At 41.6% G+C, this 22929-nt stretch overlaps 1 protein-coding gene across 1 annotated transcript in view; it reads right to left on the reverse strand.

The window, feature by feature from the left end:
* Positions 1–22929, reverse strand: part of prkdc (protein kinase, DNA-activated, catalytic subunit) — a 235559-nt gene that overhangs the window by 191928 nt on the left and 20702 nt on the right. Inside the window, exons 4-10 of the mRNA XM_033019700.1 lie at positions 22426–22500; positions 21892–21991; positions 20902–21014; positions 19738–19837; positions 19591–19646; positions 4423–4453; positions 2696–2853 (exon numbers count right to left, since the gene is read on the reverse strand). Of these exons, the coding sequence (XP_032875591.1) occupies positions 2696–2853; positions 4423–4453; positions 19591–19646; positions 19738–19837; positions 20902–21014; positions 21892–21991; positions 22426–22500 (633 nt within the window). The remainder of the gene's footprint in view (positions 1–2695; positions 2854–4422; positions 4454–19590; positions 19647–19737; positions 19838–20901; positions 21015–21891; positions 21992–22425; positions 22501–22929) is intronic.

Here is a 22929-nt window from a genome sequence, read left to right on the forward strand (position 1 = left end):
GTGAGGACATGCTATATATTTAATGTAATCTGGGTACAATCACATTGTCTGCAATATTAAACAGGTAAAAGAAGCACTGAAACATAGAAACATAGAAATTAGGTGCAGGAGTAGGCCATTCGGCCCTTCGAGCCTGCACCGCCATTCAATATGATCATGGCTGATCATCCAACTCAGTATCCCGTACCTGCCTTCTCTCCATACCCTCTGATCCCCTTAGCCACAAGGGCCACATCTAACTCCCTCCTAAATATAGCCAATGAACTGGCCTCGACTACCCTCTGTGGCAGGGAGTTCCAGAGATTCACCACTCTCTGTGTGAAAAAAGTTCTTCTCATCTCGGTTTTAAAGGATTTCCCCCTTATCCTTAAGTTGTGACCCCTTGTCCTGGACTTCCCCAACATCGGGAGCAATCTTCCTGCATCTAGCCTGTCCAACCCCTTAAGAATTTTGTAAGTTTCTATAAGATCCCCTCTCAATCTCCTAAATTCTAGAGAGTATAAACCAAGTCTATCCAGTCTTTCTTCATAAGACAGTCCTGACATCCCAGGAATCAGTCTGGTGAACCTTCTCTGCACTCCCTCTATGGCAATAATGTCCTTCCTCAGATTTGGAGACCAAAACTGTACGCAATACTCCAGGTGTGGTCTCACCAAGACCCTGTACAACTGCAGTAGAACCTCCCTGCTCCTATACTCAAATCCTTTTGCTATGAAAGCTAACATACCATTCGCTTTCTTCACTGCCTGCTGCACCTGCATGCCCACTTTCAATGACTGGTGTACCATGACACCCAGGTCTCGCTGCATCTCCCCTTTTCCTAGTCGGCCACCATTTAGATAATAGTCTGCTTTCCTGTTTTTGCCACCAAAATGGATAACCTCACATTTATCCACATTATACTCCATCTGCCAAACATTTGCCCACTCACCCAGCCTATCCAAGTCACCTTGCAGTCTCCTAGCATCCTCCTCACAGCTAACACTGCCCCCCAGCTTAGTGTCATCCGCAAACTTGGAGATATTGCCTTCAATTCCCTCATCCAGATCATTAATATATATTGTAAATAGCTGGGGTCCCAGCACTGAGCCTTGCGGTACCCCACTAGTCACTGCCTGCCATTGTGAAAAGGACCCGTTTACTCCTACTCTTTGCTTCCTGTTTGCCAGCCAGTTCTCTATCCACATCAATACTGAACCCCCAATGCCGTGTGCTTTAAGTTTGTAAACTAATCTCTTATGTGGGACCTTGTCGAAAGCCTTCTGGAAGTCCAGATACACCACATCCACTGGTTCTCGCCTATCCACGCTACTAGTTACATCCTCGAAAAATTCTATAAGATTCGTCAGACATGATTTACCTTTTGTAAATCCATGCTGACTTTGTCCAATGATTTCACCGCTTTCCAAATGTGCTGCTATCCCATCTTTAATAACTGACTCTAGCAGTTTCCCCACTACCGATGTTAGACTAACTGGTCTGTAATTCCCCGTTTTCTCTCTCCCTCCCTTCTTAAAAAGTGGGGTTACGTTTGCTACCCGCCAATCCTCAGGAACTACTCCAGAATCTAAAGAGTTTTGAAAGATTATTACTAATGCATCCACTATTTCTGGAGCTACTTCCTTAAGTACTCTGGGATGTAGCCTATCTGGCCCTGGGGATTTATCGGCCTTTAATCCATTTAATTTACCCAACACCACTTCCCGGCTAACCTGGATTTCACTCAATTCCTCCAACTCCTTTGACCCGCGGTCCCCTGCTATTTCCGGCAGATTATTTATGTCTTCCTTAGTGAAGACGGAACCAAAGTAGTTATTCAATTGGTCCGCCATATCCTTGTTCCCCATGATCAACTCACCTGTTTCTGACTGCAAGGGACCTACATTTGTTTTAACTAATCTCTTTCTTTTCACATATCTATAAAAACTTTTGCAGTCAGTTTTTATGTTCCCTGCCAGTTTTCTTTCATAATCTATTTTTCCTTTCCTAATTAAGCCCTTTGTCCTCCTCTGCTGGTCTCTGAATTTCTCCCAGTCCTCCGGTATGCTGCTTTTTCTGGCTAATTTGTACGCATCATCCTTCGCTTTGATACTATCCCTGATTTCCCTTGTTATCCACGGATGCACTACCTTCCCTGATTTATTCTTTTGCCAAACTGGGATGAACAATTTTTATGTTCCCTGCCAGAGATATTAAAAACTGAAAAATATACCTGTCAATAAAGAATAAATGGGATATAAATATGATGAATTTACTGTCGGTGCCTATAAGAAATAATTATTTATCCAGTGTGTTTAGAATGTGGTTTACTGCTAATTTGATGTGATGATTAGTATGGAGCTTTATAAGGGAAAGATAGATAAACATATGGGGCAGAAAGGAATATTATCAGAAATAATTGAAGAAGATCGAGGAGCGTTTCAGGAGAATAACAGCAACATGGACCTGCTGTGACCAACAACAGTTTCTGTGCACGGAAGACCTTATAGTAATTATAAAACATCTCAAATTTGTCTTTTTTTTCCCAAGTAGGAAAATGCCACTCCACGGTCCACATATCACAGTAACCATCGCTGAAGATATTATGCCTTATGACCACGGGAGACTATGATTCTGCAGTTTCAATGTTTTAGATGGAAATTCAGTTCATTGATTCATATCAAATATTGCAGTCATTAGGGGGGAAATTCATTACCTCTTTAAGGAAACTTTCAAGTGCAGCAAAGCCAGCTTTTTTCATATCAGCATTAGTGTGGCCACACCACACAGACATTGCCTCAAAAAGAATTTTGTAGTTGTCCAGAAGGTAGGTGCTGAATTGGCTAGAGTGCAAAGCAAAAAGACGCAACCCAGCTGTATATATAAAAATAATTTAACAACATGTTAAAATCTTGAGCATCCCACAATGATTTATAGTTGATTTCTTCTTCCCTTACTGTTAAAAATGTTGTGAATCCTTAGTATACACATTTGCAAACATGTTTCAAGACAAATTTGATAGGAGGTAGAAACTAATATTTAGGAAAAAACTTAAGTTGATATTTTTGAATTATCTACATTGACTGGATGATAAACAGTTTTACATCTTGTACAAGAGAAAAAAATAGAATGATTTTCATTACCAGTGAACTTAAGGTGTGTTTTGCTCAGTTAACATTCACACAAACCCAGTGAGGACAAAATAAACCGGGATGGCCTTTGCAATTCAACAGATGGTCAACCTTATACTAAGAGCAGTCACTCAGGGAAGTTCAAGAGCTTAGAAAATGCATAGCTCAGCATGCATCAATGCCTTCAGTGTGACAATCATAGTGAAGATGATTGTGAAAGATTGCAGCAGGATCTGGATCGATTGGCCAACTGAGCAGAGGAATGGTTGATGAAAATTAATACAGAAAAGTGTGAGGTGTTGCATTTTGGGACGTCAAACAAGGGCAGGACCTACACAGTAAATGGTAGGCCTCTGAGTAGGGTTGTAGAGCAGAGGGATCTAGGAGTACAGGAGTTTAAGAAGGAACTGCAGATGCTGGAAACAATCACCCACATCAGCTCTACGTTATCCCAGTTTTGCATCCGACATACAAGTGACAATATACAGAGCAGACATTGGTGAGACTGCATTTAGAATATTGTGTTTAGTTCTGGGCACCGTTATAGGAAAGATATAGTCAAGCTTGAAAGGGTTCAGAAAAGATTTACGAGGATGTTGCCAGGACTAGAGGGTGAGAGCGATATGGAGAGGTCTCTATTCCATGTAGCGCTGGAGGATGAGGAGACATCCTATAGAGGTAAACAAAATCATGAGAGGAATAGATCTGGTACATGCACAGTCTTTGCATGAGTATGGGAATCGAGGACCAGAGGCGAAGGGGAAAAGATTTAATAGGAATCTCAGGGGTAATTTTTCACACAAAGGGTGGTGGGTGTATGGAACAAGCTGCCACAGGAGGTAGTTAAGGCTGGGACTATCCCATCATTTAAGAAACAAATAGACAGGTACATGGATAGGACAGGTTTGGAAGGATATGGATCAAGCGCAGGCAAGTGGGACTAGTGTAGCTGAGACAATGATGGCCGGTGTGGGCGAGTTGGACCTAAGGACCTGTTTCCACACTGTATCACTCCATGACTCTATGTCAGACCTGGAGAAGAAATTATAGCTATATTTGTGGATATGGTAAGTTTATAATTATTAACTCACAAAAGATTTTCCTGCATTAAAATTACCTATATTGTTGGTAGTGACAATTATTTATCTTCTAAAGCCTGTTATAGTTACCGAGGATGAAGATCATATTCCTGGTATCTACATCCATAAATATCTGAAAATGCAACCTTTTAATCACTGCAAACAACTGTGTTGAATTTCAAAATGTTGTTATGTCAATTTGCAATTGGTGATATAAAGCAAAGAAATCTTACCTGAAGGAACAGCATATCTTTTCATGTCAATCTGTCAAGAGAAGCATACAAAAGTTGGTAAAGTATGGCACAACGTATGATTAATGCCTTCTTCACCTCCAAGTGATAGCAGATGATACATTTATTTTGTAGTATTGTCCAACATGACATGTACTGAGCTTTTTGTTCCTGTATATCAGATCATTTTTCACTGGACAGACACTGGACTGCTGGTTTCCTGACTACAGAGAACCTGCTCAATATATCATGCTTAGTATCGTTTAGACGGCAATGGAAACAGGCCCTTCGGGCCCACCGTGTCTGCGCCGACCAACGATCACCCACATCAGTTCTACGTTATCCCAGTTTTGCATCCGACACACGTGACAATTTACAGAGTCCAATTAACCTACAAACCTGCTTATCTTTGGAATGTGGAAGGAAACTGGGGCACCCGAAGAAAACACACCCGGTCAATAGACATTAGACAATAGGTGCAGGAGTAGGCCAATCGACCCTTCGAGCCAGCACCACCATTCAACGTGATCATGGCTGATCATCCACAATCAGTACCCTGTTCCTGCATTCTTCCCATATCCCCATGACTCCGCTACCTTTAAGAGCCCTATCAAGCTCTCTCTTGAAAGTATCCAAAGAACCGGTCTCCTCCGCCCTCTGAGGCAGAGAATTCCACAGACTCACAACTCTCTGTGAAAAAGGGTTTCCTCATCTCCGTTCTAAACACCTTACCCCTTATTCTTAAACTGTGGCCCTTGATTCTGGACTCCACCAACATTGGGAACATGTTTCCTGCCTCTAGCGTGTCCATGGCAAGTATGATGTTGGAGAATTACAGAGACATGGCTACAAGAGGACCAGGGCTGGGAACTGAATATTCAAGGCTATACGTCATATCGAAAAGACAGACAGGTGGGCAGAGGGGGTGGGGTAGCTCTGTTGGTGAGGAATGAAATGCATTCCCTTGCGAGGGATGACATTGAATCAGGAGATGTGGAGTCAGTATGGCTAGAACTGAGGAATTGTAAGGATAAGAAGACCCTAATGGGAGATCTACAGGCCCCCAAACAGTAGCCTGGATATAGGGTGCAAGTTGAATCAAGTTAAAATTGGCATGTCGCAAAGGTAATGCTGCGGTTGTTATGGGAGATTTCAACATACAGGTAGACTGGGAAAATCAAGTTGGGTGCTGGACCCCAAGAAAGGGAGTTTGTGAAGTGCCTCCGTGATGGATTCTTAGAGCAGCTTGTACTGGAGCCTACTAGGGAGAAGGCAAATCTGGATTTAGTTTTGCGTAATGAACCAGATTTGTTAAAGGAACTCGAGGTAAAGGAGTCATTAGGAGGTAGTGACCATAATATGATAAGTTTTAATTAACAATTTTGAAGGGAGAAGGGTAAATCGGAGGTGCCGGTATTACAGTTGAGCAAAGGGAACTATGGAGCCATGAGGGAGTTGTCCTAAGTTGACTGGAAAGATACCCTAGCAGAGATGACAGTGGAACAACAATGGCAGGTATTTCTGGGAATATTACAGAAGGTGCAGGATCGGTTCATTCCAAAGAGGAAGAAAGATTCCAAGGGGAGTAAGGGGCGACCATGGCTGACAAGGGTAGTCAGGGACAGTACAAAAATAAAAGAGAAGAAGTACAACATAGCAAAGATGAGCGGGAAGCCAGAGGATTGGGTAACTTTTAAAGAGCAGCAAAAGATAACTAAAAAGGCAATACGGGGAGAATAGATGAGGTACGAAGGTGCTAGCCAAGAATATAAAGTAGGATAGTAAAAGCTTCTTTAGGTATGTGAAGAGAAAATAACTGGTTAAGGCCAAAGGTGGACCCTTGAAGAGTGGAAAGGGTGAATTTATTATGGGGAACAGGAAATGGCTGATGAGTTGAACAGGTATTTTGGATCCGTCTTCATGAAGGAGAACACAAACAATCTTCCTGATGTGCTATTGGCCAGAGGATCTAGGGTGGCGGAGGAACTGAAGGAGATTCACATTAAGCCAGAAATTGTGTTGGGTAGACTGATGGAACTGAAGGCTGATAAATCCCCAGGGCCTGATGGTCTGCATCCCTGGGTACTTAAGGAAGTGGCAATAGAAATTGTGGACGTATTGGTGATCATTTTCCAATGTTCTATAGATTCAGTATCAGTTCCTGTGGATTGGAGGGTAGCTAATGTTATCCCACTCTTTAAGAAGGGCGGCAGAGAGAAAACAGGGAATTATAGACCAGTTAGCCTGACATCGGTGGTGAGGAAGATGCTGGAGTCAATAATAAAAGATATAATAGCAGTGCATTTGGATAGCAGTAGCAGGATCGGTCCGAGTCAGCATGGATTTGGAAAGGGGAAATGATGCTCGATTAATCTTCTGGAATTTTTTGAGAATGTTACCAGGATAATGGACAAGGGAGAGCCAGTGGATGTAGTGTATCTGGACTTTCAGAAAGCATTTGATAAGGTCCCACATAGGGGATTAGTGGGCAAAATCAGAGCACATGGTATTGGGGGTAGGGTGCTGACATGGATAGAAAATTGGTTGTCAGACAGGAAACAAAGGGTAGGAATTAACGGGTCTCTTTCAGAATGGCAGGCAATGACTAGTGGGGTACCGCAATGCTCGGTGCTGGGACCGCAGCTATTTACAATATATACTGTATTAATGATTTGGATGAAGGAATTAAAAGTAACATTAGCAAATTTGCAGATGACACAAAGCTGGGTGGCAGTGTGAACTGTGAGGAGGATGCTATGAGAATGCAGGGTGACTTGGACAGGTTGGGTGAGTGGGCAGATGCATGGCAGATGCAGTTTAATGTGGATAAATGTGAAGTTATCCACTTTGGTGGCAAAAACAGGAAGGCAGATTATTATCTAAATTGTGACAAGTTGGGAAAAGGGGAAGTACAATGCGATCTTGGAGTCCTGGTTCATCAGTCACTGAAAGTAGACATGCAAGTACAGCAGGCAGTGAAGAAAGCAAATGGCATGTTGGCCTTCATAATACGAGGGGTTGAGCATTGGAGAAAAGAGATCCTCCTGCAGTTGTATAGGGCCCTAGTGAGACCACACCTGGAGTATTGTGTGTAGTTTTGGTCTCCAAACTTGTGGAAGGACATCCTTGCTATTGAGGGAGTGCACCGTAGGTGCTCGAGGTTAATTCCCGGGATGCGGGACTGTCATATGTTGATAGATTGGAGTGGCTGGGCTTGTATACTCTGGAATTTAGAAGGATGAGAAGTATTCTTATTGAAACATATAATATTATTAAAGCTTTGAACACTCTAAAGACAGTAATCATGTTCCCAAAGTTGGGGGAGTCCAGAACCAGGGGCCATAGTTTAAGAATAAGTGGTAAGCCATTTAGAACGGAAATGAGGAAAAACCTTTTCACACAGAGAGTTGTGAGTGTGTGGAATTCTCTGCCTCAGAGGGCAGTGGAGGCTGGTTCTCTGGATGCTTTTAAGAGAGTTAGATAGAGCTCTTAGGGAAAGTGGAGTTACGGGATATGGAGAGAAGGCAGAATGGGGTACTAATTGTGGATGATCAGCCATGTTCACATTGAATGGCGGTGCTGGCTCAAAGGGCCGAATGGCCTACTCCTGCATCTGTTGTCTATTGTCTATTAAACCATTAATAATCTTATATGTTTCAATAAGATATCCTCTCATCCTTCTAAACTCCAGAGTATACAAGCCCAGCCACTCCATTCTCTTAGCATATGACAGTCCCGCCATCCCGGGAATTAACCTTGTGAACCTACGCTGCACTCCCTCAATAGCAAGAATGTCCTTCCTCAAATTAGGGGACCAAACAATACTCTAGGTGTGGTCTCACTAGGGCCCTGTACAACTGCAGAAAGACCTATTTGCTCCTATACTCAACATGTCATTTGCTTTCTTCACTGCCTGCTGTATCTGCATGCTTACTTTCAGTGACTGATGAACAAGGACCCCCAGATCCTGTTGTACTTCCCCTATTCCCACTTTTCATATACATCAGTCATCCATTATTAAAATTTTCAATTGTCGATTACTTCTGCTTCTAGTGTTTTTTTTATATATAGAAAAAGAAAGAGAGTAAAGAGTTACAAATATCAAAAATACAAAAAAGGTGGAATGGATTACTTATACAGGTGCACAACCTTTTATCCGAAGATCCAAATAACGAAAACCTCCGAATAGCGGACATTTTTTCGGTCCTTGAAGAAAGGTCCTTGAAAAAGTTCACCGAGGGCGGCCCGCAGAGGTGACAGCGGAACCTCCGGTCGGTCCTCGAAGAAAGGGGAACCAAATCCCCATTCATAAAAGAGAAGGTGAGGGTATATTGCGCGGGAGGGTTAATAATTGACAATATGCTGCTGCCTGCCCGCTGAGTTAAAAAGTTCCCACGGTAGACTCACGATATACAGTGTATCGTGAGTCTTGCGTGGGAACCTTTTAACTCAGCGGGCAGGCAGCAGCAGATTGTCGCTCCCTTAAGTTTCACCTCACCTACACCCCTCTGCTTCCCGGCCATGTGTGTGACCCCTTCCCTCCTCTCTCCAGCTCCCCGCTCATTGCACCGGCGCGGGGGCTTTGCACTGTCTTCATGTCGGCGATACCAGCAGGTCAGTGCCAGTCACCGGAGACGTCAGGACCAATGGGACACCGACCCCCAGGCCCACTGCAAGCACGGAGATCCCAGTGACCCACAGCCAGCAGCAGCCCAGCCCAGCCCCGTTCCAACTCCAGAGGAAAACTGCAAACTTGCGGGAGACTTCAGGACCACCAGAAGCCGTTCCCCGAGCTGCGCCCCCTCATCGGGACACCGACCCCCCAGGCCCACTGCAAGCACGAAGATCCCAGAGACCCACAGCCAACAGCAGCCCAGCCCAGCCCCGCTCCAACTACAGAGCAACCTGGGTTGCGGATGACGGGGCGCAGCTCGGGGCGTCGTAGGGGCCCATCGGGGAGCGGGTTCCTGTTGGTCCTGACGTCTCCGGCCACCTGCCATCCTCCGGGAACTGTATCGCCCTTGCAGGAGAGTGGGGTTGTTTGCAGTTGCAGAGGAAGGGGGCAAGGGCGGTACAGTTCCCAGTCTCAGCTCCAGTCCAGGGGGGTGGCCGGAGACGTCAGGACCAACGGGACACCGACCCCCAGGCCCACTGCAAGCACGGAGATCCCAGAGAACCACAGCCAGCAGCAACTCCAGCCCAGCCCCGCTCCAACTCCAGAGGAACACGTAGGGGCAGAAGCTGATGGCGTGCAAGGTACGTCTTGTTCTTGGGGTGGCGGATGAGGGGGCGCAGCTCGGGCTGTGGGCAAACTGCCACTTGTCGCCGTAGCGGCCCATCGGGGAGCGGATTCCTCTGGAGTTGGAGGGGGAGTGGGGTATTGTGCTGTTTGATCGCCCCCTGCTATCCCAGGGACAGGGAGACACAGCGGCTTTTTAGACTGGTGGGCAATCACTTCCAAAGTTCTGCCCACACAGTCAGTACACCTCTCCTACACTGCATTTCATACAAACATTTATTCTGCAAGAAAAAACTACATTGAAGACTCAAACTCGCGACCGAGTAACTGCCAGGATCGAGGCGCAAACTCGCGACCTAGCTCGGGGATTCAAGAATCCCCGAGCTAGACCGCCTAAGGGCATGTAGCTCCGCTAGGGTGACATGAGTGCGAGAGGTGATTCAATGCTGCGGGCACATTTACAAATTCAGGAATTCATTCAACACACTGCATTTCATACAGACATTTATTCTGCAAGAAAAAACGACATTGAAGACTCAAACTCGCGACCGAGTAACTGCCGGGATCAAGGCGCAAACTCGCGACCTTGCGGATATGAGCCGAGCACTCTACCACTGAGCCAGCCATTAAAATCTACGCTAAAAAATTTCCATTCCGAAGGCCGACAAATTCTGAATTACGAAAAGTGTCTGGTCCCAAGGCTTTCGGATAAAAGATTGTGCACCTGTAATACGTCCTTGGAGATAGGTTCGTAGATTATAAAGTATGACTTTTCATCTAATCCTGAGTTCAAGTTTCAGTTGTGTTTTCGTGCTGGCCAATCTATCCCGTCAGATAATTAATGAATGGAACCCATATTTTATCAAAAAGTTCTTGTTTGTCCATTAAGACAAGTTTAATTCTTTCTAGATATAGGGTCTCCGACATTTCCACAATCCACATTTTAATTGTGGGGGTTATAGGGCCTTTCCAAAATTTTAATATTAATTTTTTCCCGGTTATTATACTGTAGTCGAGGAAATTTCTTTGGCTTGTTGTGAGTGTTAAACTTTGCTCTGACATTCCAAGTATTATTAATTTTGAGTTTGGATCCAGTTTTGTATTAATAACTTCTGAAATTATTTCAAAAATATCAGTCCAGAAATGTTTAATTTTTATACAATTTGCAAACGTATGTGTTAAATTAGCATCTAGATGTAGATATTTATCACAAATAGGGGAAGATTCTATTTAGTTTTATTTTAGAGTAGTGTAATCTATATAAGACTTTAAATTGTATTAAAGCATGTCTGGCATTTAACGAACATTGATGTATATGTTGTAAACTTTCGTCCCACAAATCTTTCGTTATAGGATGACCTAATTCATTTTCCCATGTGTGTCTATATGGTTCCGTCGGTGGTACCACGTTGTTTAGGAAGGTGTTATAAATATAAGCTATTAATTTTTCAGTGTTAGGATGCTTGTTCAAACATTCATCAAGGATTTCTGGTTCCCTAGTCCTGTAGACTTGTGAGTTAGATTTAACATAATCTCTAATTTGTAGATATCTGAAGAAATTATTTGAGTGCAGTCCATGATTCTGTTGTAACTCCTGAAATGAAAGAAAAGTGCCTTTCCCATAAAGATGTCCAATCTTTTTAATTACATAATTTTTCCATTGTGTGAAACCCTTATCCAAAAAGGATGGCTTGAATAAGGGATTATTTACAATGGGAAGGCATAGTGGTATATTATTCAATTTTAAAACTTTTTTAAATTGTTTCCAAATTCGTATTCCACTATGTATTATGGGGTTTTCCTTATAGGTTTTTTGTGCAGTTTTGTGGTAGCAAATATGATCGGACCAATTTCAAAAGGTAAACAGTCTTCCTTTTCCATCCTTAACCAATCTGGTTGTTGATCCATTTCTTCCAGCCAGAAATTCATGTTTTTAATATGGACTGCCCAGAAATAAAACAAGAAATTTGGCAAAGCCAAACCTCCATTTATCTTTGACTTACATAAATGTTTTTTACTTATTCTATGATTCTTATAATCCCAGATAAAACTTGTAACAATGGAGTCGACTTTTTTGAAAAAAGAGGTAGTAAAAAATTGTATTAGTAATGTGTAAAAGGTTGAAAAAGAAAAAAACTACAACTAAGATTAGTGCAGTTAGTGATAGCCACCCTAATGTGGCTAAGCATCTAAGGACTTCCGTAGCTTTTGGTTAAAAAAAATAAAATTACTAGCTCCGTACTTTCCTTAAAAGAAAAGTTTCAAATTCAGTGCAAGCAATTTATGGGGGGGAAGGAAATAATGGTTATATTCCATTAATGATATAATTATTAGTCTCAAATTGAAATGTTAGTCTTGTATAACATAAACATTTGTCAAAGAATAATCAAAATCAAAAATATCAGAGAGAGAACCACTATACATTTTTAATTATAAAATACCTGGATCGCACTTTACTTATATTTCATACTTTTAGTTAATTCTTAGTTGATCCAGTTAGCAATAATTAGTGTTAATTAGTATTCATGATTATTAATAGTTGTTAGAAATTAGTACTAAAATGTAAATATTATATATCAGTAGCAAGATATTTGTCCAATTCTTGTTGCAGATTTTGGGCAGCTCTTAAATATAATAGTTTAGAGTTTAGAGTTCCATATCTTCTCTGCGGGATAACAATATCCAGGTAAGTGTTGAGTGTTGAATATTATTCAATCTTCGGTCTTATCCTCGATACTCTTGGCGAATTCAAGTGCTTCTGTGTGCTTGATGAAGAAGTGTTCCTTCTTCTCGTAGGTAACTCTTAATGTTGCGGGGTATAACAGTCCGTATCTCAAATTTTTAATGTTCTTCAGTATTCTTCTTGTTTCTGTAAACAGCGCTCTCTTCTTGGCAACTTCCACAGGATAATCTCTAAATATACTAATCTTATCTCCTTCACATACGAGATTTCTGCTTTGGACAATTTTCTTCATCATATCATCCAAAACATGGTCATATTGCACCTTCACTATTAGTTGTCTTGGAGGGGCGCCCTCCCTTGGGCGACGTCTCGATACTCTGTGCGCTCGGGCAAGTAATGGTGCTTAGAATAGAATAGAATAGAATAGAAATAATTTTATTGCCACACAACCAAGGTCGGTGGTATTTGGGTTGCCAGCAGCGGTACAATAATAAAGAACACAACCACATTAAAATTTTACACAAACATCCACCACAGCATTCATCACTGTGGTGGAAGGCACAGAGCTTGGCCAGTCCTCCTCCATTTTCCCCCGTGGTCGGGACCACCACCCTCCACAGCCGTTGCTGCGGGCGTCCAGATGGTAAGGGACAAAGTCAAAGTCAAGGTGAGTCCAGGATCGGCTCTTCCCAACCAGAGACCGCGGCTTCAGGCTGGTGTAGGCCGCAGGCCAGCGGTCAAAGTTTTAAAGTACCTGCCGTGCCGCAGCCGGAAGCACCACAGTCTGCAGGGCCGGCGGTCGAAGCTCCCCTCCTGGGGTGATGTTAAGTCCATACCGCGCCCGCGGTAGAAGATGGCCGCGGGCCGGTGGTGGAAGCTTCTTCTTCCCCCCGGGTCCCCACCGTGAGATCCCGGGCTGTAGACGCCGCACCAGCTGGAGTTCTGCAGACCGCGGCTTCAGGCTGCCGGCTGCCGCGGGCCAGCGTAACGGAGCGCTCCCCTCCAGCGAGGTCTCACCCGCTCCGCGCCGAGAGTCCACGCTGTGCCCGCCGCTGAAGCTCCGGGCGCGTCTCCGGGAAAGTCCGCGCCGATCTATGCTGTTAGGCCACGGGGGAGGCGGCCTGAAAAAGTCGCCTCTCCATGGAAGAGGCGGCCGAAACGGTTTCCCCCTTACCCCCCCTCACCACCCCCCACACATAACACACAAGGAAACATTAAAAACACACTTTTAAACATACTAAAAAATTTTTTTAAAAAGTTGAAAAAAGACGGACACGCTGCCGACAGGCGCTGCCAGTGCAGCGCCCCCTACCAAATCCAGGTTCAAGACTTTTTTCAGTAGCTCTGCAGCAAATTCACGGGGGTCACAACTCCCCTCTCTGCCTTCCTGGACGCCCACGATTCTTAAATTCTGACGCCTCTGTCGTCACTCCAAGTCAGTAAATTTTTCGGTTATTTGATGCAATAACTTTGATAGGCGTTTGTTCTCGGCGATAAGTTTTTTTGTAGTTTCGGTGCTTGTCTCAGCAATTTCCTCTAGTTCCTTTACAATCTCTTGGTGTTGATTTAATGTCTGGAGGATAGGTTCCAACTTAGAATCAAATCTAGATTCCATCGAATTCAGTTTATCATTTACTTCTTCAATATTTTGAGTCAGGGACGACAGATGGCACAATGGGCTAAGTGTTCGGCTGGCAACCGGAAGGTAGCCGGTTCGAATCCCGCTTGGAGTGCATACTCTCGTTGTGTCCTTGGGCAAGACACTTTCAATTCAATTCAATTCAATTCAACTTTAATGTCATTGCACAAATACTGAGTATGGGTACAACGAAATGCAGTTTTGCGTCAGTCCGTAGTAGTGCAATATAGAAATTTTTTTAAAAGAGGATACAGAACAATAGAAAATGCAAAATAATTAAACAATGGGGACGGAGGGACCGGAGGAATCTATCGGCGGGACTCCGAGTTCAGCAATGCGATGGTATGATTGTAGAAGCTGTTCCTCATCCTACTGGTACGAGACCTGAGGCTCCTGTACCGCCTCCCTGATGGGAGGAGGGCAAACAGTCCATGATTGGGGTGGGAGGGGTCTTTAATGATCTTCCCAGCTCGTTTCAGACACCGTTTTCGGTGGAGGGCATCCATGGCAGGGAGCGGGGCGCCGATGATGTGCTGCGCGGTTTTCACCACCCGTTGTAGTGCCTTCCTGTCCGCAACAGTGCAGCTGCTGTACCATACCGTGAAGCAGGCGGTCAGGATGCTCTCGATGGTACACCTGTAGAAGTTGGTCAGGATCTGGGGGGGACAGGTGGGCTTTCTTGAGCCTCCTCAGGAAGTAAAGGCGTTGCTGTGCCTTTTTGACCAGCTTGGAGGTGTTGAGGGACCAGGACAAATCCTCCGAGATGTGTACCCCGAGGAATTTGTAGCTGGAGACGCGCTCCACCTCAGTCCCGTTTATGTGGATGGGGGTATGTCTGCCCCCTCTGACCTTCCTGAAGTCGACAATAAGTTCCTTCGTCTTCTTGGAGTTGAGGACGAGGTTATTATTGGCACACCAGGTTGTCAGGTGCTGGACCTCCTCTCGGTAGGCTGACTCATCGTTGTCACTGATCCACCTTTGATCCATCGTTGACCCACCTTTGCCTGTGTGTGAATGTGTGTGAGTGATTGGTGGTGGTCGGAGGGGCCGTAGGCGCAGATTGGCAGCCACGCTTCCGTCAGTCTGCCCCAGGGCAGCTGTGGCTACAGAAGTAGCTTACCACCACCGAGTGTGACTGAGGAGTGAATGAATAATGCGATGTAAAGCGCCTTGAGTATTAGAAAGGCGCTATATAAATCCCATCCATTATTATAATTATAGATTTTCTTCTATATTTAATTTCCAGTCTTCCAGAACTTCATGCACAGTATCTGTAACCTCTTCTTTAATTTGTTCTTTAATTTCATTTTTTAAAGATTTCAGCTCTTCCTTGAAGTTCTGTTTAAGATTTTTTAGTTCTTCCATTAACAGAGATTTCCTGTGCAAGAAAAATTTTTAATTCTTCCATTTCAGTCTTTTTCTTCTTTGAGATATCTTCTTGGGATGCTGTTAAAACTGAGGCCGAGGCTTCAGTTGGGCCTACCTCTTTAGCCCTGCCGGTTTTTCTCGCCTTGGGAGGGGGAGTATGCTGTGTCGACATACTGCCAGTGTGGCGCGCCTGATGACGTCACAAACTTACTGCAAACAATCGGTGCCGTTTTCAGCAGGTAGGACCTGTCAATTTCCCCCCGTTTTTAGCGTTTTTTTCCCGGAGCTAGTTGGCGCTGGTCTCTCCTACTCCATAGCGCCACCGGAAGTCCCCACCCAACCTTTCCAAGTCACCCTGCATCCTCATAGCATCCTCCTCACAGTTCACACACTGCCACCCAGCTTTGTTTATCTGCAAATTTGCTAATGTTACTTTGAATCCCTCCATCTAAATCATTGATGTGTATTGTAAACAGCTGCAGTCCCAACATCGAGTCTTGCGGTACCCTAATGCCTGCCATTCTGAAAGGGACCCGTTAACCCCTAGTCTTTGTTTCCTGTCTGCTAACCAATTTTCTCTCCATGTCAGCACTCTACCCCTAATACCTAATTTTGCCCACTAATCTCCGATTTGGGACATTAGATGCTTTATGAAAGTCCAGGTATGCTACATCCACTGGCTATCCCTTGTCCATTTTCCTAGTTACATCCTCAAAAAATTCCAGAAGATTAGTAAAGCATGATTTCCCCTTCGTAAATCCATGCTGATCCTGTTACTGCTATCCAAATGTGCCGTTATTTCATCTTTTATCCCAGTTTTCTCTCTCCCGCCTTTCTTAAGTCACAGGGAGATCGGTCCCAGGGAGATCGTACAAACTCCACACAGACAGTGCCCGTAGTCAGAATCAAACCCGAGTATCTGGCGCTGTAAGGCAGTATCTCTACCGCTGTGCCACTGTGCCGCTCCCACACCCATCAGCCAGAGGTACTCAGCTGGACAGCAACATTGTATTAAAAGAGCCACACAGGTATGCCATTAAATGCAAGCTCGATATTCTATCACAGAAGCTTTGGCTGGAGTATCGTGAAGGCCTCAAATGTATAATCTTCTGATCTATTTAGTTTAGTTTATTATTGTCACATGTACCGCGGTACAATGAAATGTTTTTACTGTACCCAGGTACACGTGACAATAATAGACCAGAGGTGGAAATCTTGCAAGTGAGCCAAGGCTCACTTCAATAAGAAACAAGGAATTATGATAGTAAGTGAGATATTATGAGTTTATTATAAATTTTACCAAATTAATGCTAATTTCAGCATTCACCCTTGCCTTGTACAATTGTGATCATTAGCTTTGAAAAATCACCATTATTAAAGTATTTTTGCACATTGTCAGATTTGATAAAAGACTAATCTGCATGGGAAAATAATTACAATAAGTAGAATCATAAGCATTAGAAACAATTAAAACTTTAAAATCTATATCTTGACCAATTATTCAAGAGGTTTAAGTGGTTTTATAAAGTTATAAAAGCCAAATTACATTTAATGAACTTACAGAAATAAAATTAAGGCTTTCAAACAACATGACATTGACAAACTTGAATTTTACATTCTTAACCTTTCAAAAACATTTTTTGTAGATTGATGAATTAAATCATGGCAGCAAAATTAAACTTAGAACCCACATTGCAAAATTATTTGATTTCCGTGATTTTATTCCATCTAAATATTTTATGGCATTAATTTACCTTTCACATGCACTAGCCTGATTCCACGTTCTACATTGTGCCAGTAAATTAACTAGAGCTTGATGGCTTGATTCAGTCTTTTATACTGCTCCTTTTTTTTAGAATACAAATTGCAATAGAAATCGCTCTATTGTGAAAGCATTGGGAAAATAATATACCGAATAATGTCTTCCCTTGTTACCATGTATTGATTTCTGCACTTTAATCACATTACTAAATCAATTATAAAGCATTATCTTTCAAAAATTAATTAACATTTTAAGTCCAAACTACTGCATGAGTGAGAACAATAACTTGATGGACCTAAATGCTATACAGGCAACCACCATGTTACGAGAGGTTGTGTTCCTGGAAAACAATCAGTATCTTTATTTTTCTTAATGCAATGTTGTGTCATCGCACATGCACCACGAAAAGTGATGCAAAATAAACACATTTTGCATTAATTTCCTTTTTTTCCCTCACACAAATTATGTGAGTGTAATTTTTATTCTGTATCTCTAATTTTTGGATAGTGATTTATGAGTTCTGTAAGGGTCACTTTCTATTACCCAAATGGCCGTAATGCAGGGATCACCTATATTTTGTTTTGCCTGTTCCAGAAATCATTTAATAACCATTCATACGCATTTTTAAAAAGATGCAATTTCTTGGTCTTTGCACACAAATAAAAACCTTCTCCAATGATGCCACAACAGATTGGTTCTGGATTTTTAATGCAATGTCATATAGTAGCAATGTCACAAAATTTTGTGATTTTAAAAATCAAGTCTGCAATTTATCCCATCAGATAAAGCATAAAAAGAAGCTTAATTTGACACCTAATTCACTTTCATATCTTCAGTATTAAAAAAGCTATGGCCATTTTCATACTTGGAAATTAGCATCTTGTTCCCTATTGCTCTTCCCTTGACTTAACACAAAAGCTGTGATCAAGGACAGTCAAAACCCCATAACTTTCTTAAAAATTAAGAGAACTGAATGACATTTACAGTTATTATAGATTGAAGCATTCTGAAACAAATATAAAACATCTTACTTGGATGACCTGAAATTAAAGCATATAATTAGTTAATTACCTAATTGTAGCTAATTACAAAATTGACCGTTGTGCCGGAAATAGTAATAAACACCCAGATTACCTTGAAAATTCAAAAATGTGACATTCTCAAGATCAGAACTTTAACATTATTGTATAATATGCTGTAAGTCCGTAACAGATAGGTAAATAAATTACAATTTCTAGCATTAGACCAAGTCTTTATGGAGAAGATCAGTTGCTAGCTGGTACATTGACATATCATAATCAGTAGCATCATCATACTCCTCAGATTGTAACCAATAAGCAACTCTGTACACCTTGTTTTTCCTCAACTTTTCAATTTTGGCATTGTAAACTACAAGTTTTTGCTCTTCAAACCACACATGACATGCCTTTCTGCCCACTACTTTCCCATTTCTTAAGAAAAGGATATTTTTTTTAAATAGCCTAAGTATCCAAATAACAAATTAATCCCATTCACACAGGAATTCACAATATAACATGATTTTTAAATCTCACTGTCATGAATTTATATGCCAGATGGAAGGAATTTAATGTTTAATTCCCATAAATTAATCCAGAAACATCCTCTCAAAATATAATCAAAATTATTGTTTTTTGCACAATACATGTGACTCAAATTGTTGTGAATATTTAGTTTAAAAATAATGATCATGGAGAGAGTATAACTCAAAATATAGACAATTTGGACAGCTTATGACATGATTGTCCAAAAAAAAGGGCATTTTAATCATCTTGCTTGTGGAACGCAATCAATTGGAACGTTGCATTTGCGGTGAATTTGAACTCCATATCGGCAGGAAAAACGCTGCCGGTTCGTATGCAGCCCAAATCACATTTTCACAACATAAAATTAGATTAAAGCCATCCTAAGAAGCAAGATTATATGTAAAATACACGACTTGCCCTTTGTTTCGTCCCATTCTTGCGATCTGTCACGTTGTAGGCATTGAGGGCGTTCGAAGTCGCCCTTTATTTTAATTCAAATATTAAGTTGTCCAGCGATTTAAAAAAAATATATAGCGCGAACGGGAGTCGGATCGATTATTCTTCAGCAGCTAGCAGCCCGAGGAAGTCCGCCTCCGATAGGCAGTACAAAACGGCATTTTAACCCCGCCCCACCCCCCCACCCCTCAAAGGTGCCAAAGTCGCGCACACGACCAGTGGCAAAACTGCAGCAAATTTTCAAGCGGTAAGTAATCTGTAGCTGAGCCATTTCCTGTGCTAAAGAGTGGTCTGCTGTTAATGTCACAGCAACACCTCTGAACTTCCTAAACTTCACTGGACTGTGAGCCATGCTCAATGAATTCTACTACTTCCATTCTCTGACTTTTCAATTCTATCGCAGCAATACTTAACATTTTTGCATTCATCCTCTTTTCAGCCGAAATATTCTATATACGCAATGCACCCTTAAGAACTAACCTGCCGATTTATGGCTTTCACTGCATAGTCAAAAATATTCTTTGATGTCGTTGGATCTATAAAAAATACAAGCACAAATGCATTTTTTCCCTTTTATTATGCTAGATTAAACATTTTTATCTCAATATAATTAAAACATATACCCACCTTCTTCAATGGACTTTGTGAAGTTAACCATAAGTGCTATTAATCCTCTCAGGCACCCAGAAACCACAAGTAATTTTGGTTCTCTCGTTGCAGAAGTCATCTGAGGAATTAAATTGTCAACATTAGTAATGAATGGCGAGGTAAAACTGATTTTGTTAACCACTGACATCACCTCTTTCAGCTAATCAGCAAAAGACCAATGTACAACAAGGCTGTGATAATCGTGAATGCTCGGGACATTGGTGGTGATGGAATGGCAGTTTATCTGGACTGTTGGTTGTTATTCCTCTTAATATACATTATTTCACTTTTTTCAGATGTTAAAAAGCAGAACAATTCATTTTCTAACGACCTAATAAAGTTTAAAGGGAACACCTGCTGAGCAAATACCAAGTCCACCAGGATTTCAAAAGATTTGGTTGACAGATTTTCAAAATTATATTGTACACTCCAATTACCTCTGGAAAAACTAGGAAAAGTTAGCAAAAATAGAAAATACACACACATGTGTTTCTGTATGCAATAAAAGGAAAACAAAAGTGGAATTTGCAAACCATATCAAGAAAGGATTGAGAGCAATGAAATATATGAAATAAATTAACATAAACCAGATTGTTTGTTTAATTAAGAAATCTGGTTAAAAAAATAAGATCTTTGGTTCAGAAAGCACCCAAATTTGCTGCCAAGTTGGGCTGCTGTGATAGCTGTTAAGTGGACTTCATATGGACTTTAGGTTAACCCTATTTCCCAGCTCTAGGTCCCAGCCCTGCTAGTTGCAACTTCTCAAATGTCATCCCTTCTAGCAAATCAAATGAAATGTGAAGTCGGGCAGTCTAATAGAAAAAGTAAGGAGGGAAAGCTTTATTTTAAATGCTGAGAGTTTGAAGAGGATTAATGTTCAAAGGAACCTGCGTATCCTGTAAATTAATCACTTGGACTTAACAAACAGATAATGCAAGCAATGAGGAAGGCCAACTGCATGTTGGCCCTTTGGCTTAGTTTTGATTAGATATCCAACACGGAACAGGCCCTTCGGCCCATCGGGTCCAGGCCAACCAGCGATCACCCCCCGCAAATATTAACAAATTGTTAAAACGGTTATAAGCTAAACAATCATTTTAAACAAAATTGCAAGTTAAACAGATGAGAGAATTTTAAACGCACCTGAGTTTTTAACTCGCTTAAGTAGGCACGAAATAGTTTTTCTGAATTGTCAAGCATCTCAGCAGGTTGTACTTCAGCTAGAACCCCCAGTAGCTCATATACCTTCTCCAATACTATAAAGACGTCATTAAAGTCAAAATTAATGCAATTACTGTGACATAAACATTTTATATAGTATACTTATTAAGTATCTTAACAAGGTATTAAAGAGACAGGTATCAGATAATGCAAACAGATAAAAGAGGCTCCATCAGGTGAACCTCCTCAACCTGCTTGGAGATCATGATGTGTAGGCAACGCATGCCCATTTCTTTTTATGCATGGCCAGTCAGATATTCATGGCCACTCTTTTAATCAATAAAATCATGGCTGATTATCCATCCAAATGCCCCAACGATTTGGCCAGCACAAATCACTGTCTGTGATAGCAGAGTTCACCATCCTCTGAGTGAAGAAATGTCTCCTCTTCTTAGTACCCATCTCTTGCCCTGTAACCCAAGGGTATGACCCTGGCTTTGTGGGCCAAGGAATACACCCCCCACCTATCTAGCCCTATTAAATGTTTGAATTGGACCTCCTTCTCATTCTACTGAGTTCTGATGAACATATATCAAGTGAAGTTAATCTGTGCTTATATGGCAGCTCTGCCATCCCAGTCTGTATTCCAATCGTACTCTTTTTAAGGCAAGTATATTTTTCTGCTGTAAAATGACCAAAAAAAAACACATAATACTCCCGAGGTGGTCTCATCAAGGCCATGTATAATTGGAGCAAGACATCCTTACTCCTGTACTCAAATCTTGTGGTGGCATTGATAGACTCACACTGAGTCTAGAAAACCAAGCTTTTGCACCAACTTGGCCATGTTGCATCACATTCCCCTCAGACAATGATTAATGGGTGACCTGCTGAATATTTTCTATCAATACCTCACCCAACATTTTGCTCTTTCTACAGCAGTGTCAACATTTTTTGTTTTTACAAACTCACCAGTATCTGGAAGTTTGTTCTTCTGCACCAATTCCCCGTAGAATTTATTGAATATTTCCCCAATTCTAAATTCTTGAAGAGAGATTTTACTGCGCAGCAGCTGAAAATGTATCATAATATTATTTAAACATTATTGATTAAAACAAAGAAACACTGATATGAGAAAGTTACTATATTATCAAATTTAGGGGACAAGATTCCAATTTAACATGTTGTCTAGGATAGCAACTCCTATAACACTGCACTCAAGTGTCCTGGACCAATGTGCCAACTTCACGAATAAGAAATGAATCAACAACTTTTTAGTCAAACCTGTATAATAATAGAAATACAAGAAAAATTTGATGCTCACAATATCCAGAGATAATGCATGTATAACACTGAAAGTAATTCACTTTTCCTTAATTAATTCCTTCATTGTAATTCACAGTTATTATTTTCTAAAGCCATTAAAATAAGTGACCTCACTTCAAGATAAATAACCCCCTGAGGAAGCAATGTCACCATGAAAAAGATGAGGCAAAAGGATCCTACCACAAGAAGAAGGTCTAATGCAGCAGACCTGCATTTTGCAGCCCTTTCTTTGGTATACATCAAAAGGCACATGTTCTGAGAAAATAAAACATGAAATTATGCATTAAAATTGTTCACTTTTTACAAATGTCATACCTTGTTATAAAATGCCAATAAAGACTAACAGCTCAAAAAACTTTGCAGCAGCTTTTCCTTCGCTAAGCTTATTTCGAGTTTGCTTGATATCCAGACTTTAACATGAATTTTTTTCCCCTAGCATTAAAGTGTCAGTTACATTTTGATAACTAATCTACTTTACTCTTATGTTTCAGTCACCAACATAATATAATGCCAATACCGCCACCCTTCACTCCCAAGCATGGACTCTTTCATCACCAATGTATCTATTTCTATGGAAGTACTCCAAGAAATCTCTCTAAACGCAGTCATATCAACTAAATAGATACTGCTGCTGTTTCCCTCACACAACATTCCCCCATCACCCTCATAGTCTGGTTTCATCTA

The sequence above is a fragment of the Amblyraja radiata genome, chromosome 4, assembly GCF_010909765.2.
Source record: "Amblyraja radiata isolate CabotCenter1 chromosome 4, sAmbRad1.1.pri, whole genome shotgun sequence".
Lineage (NCBI taxonomy): Eukaryota > Metazoa > Chordata > Chondrichthyes > Rajiformes > Rajidae > Amblyraja > Amblyraja radiata.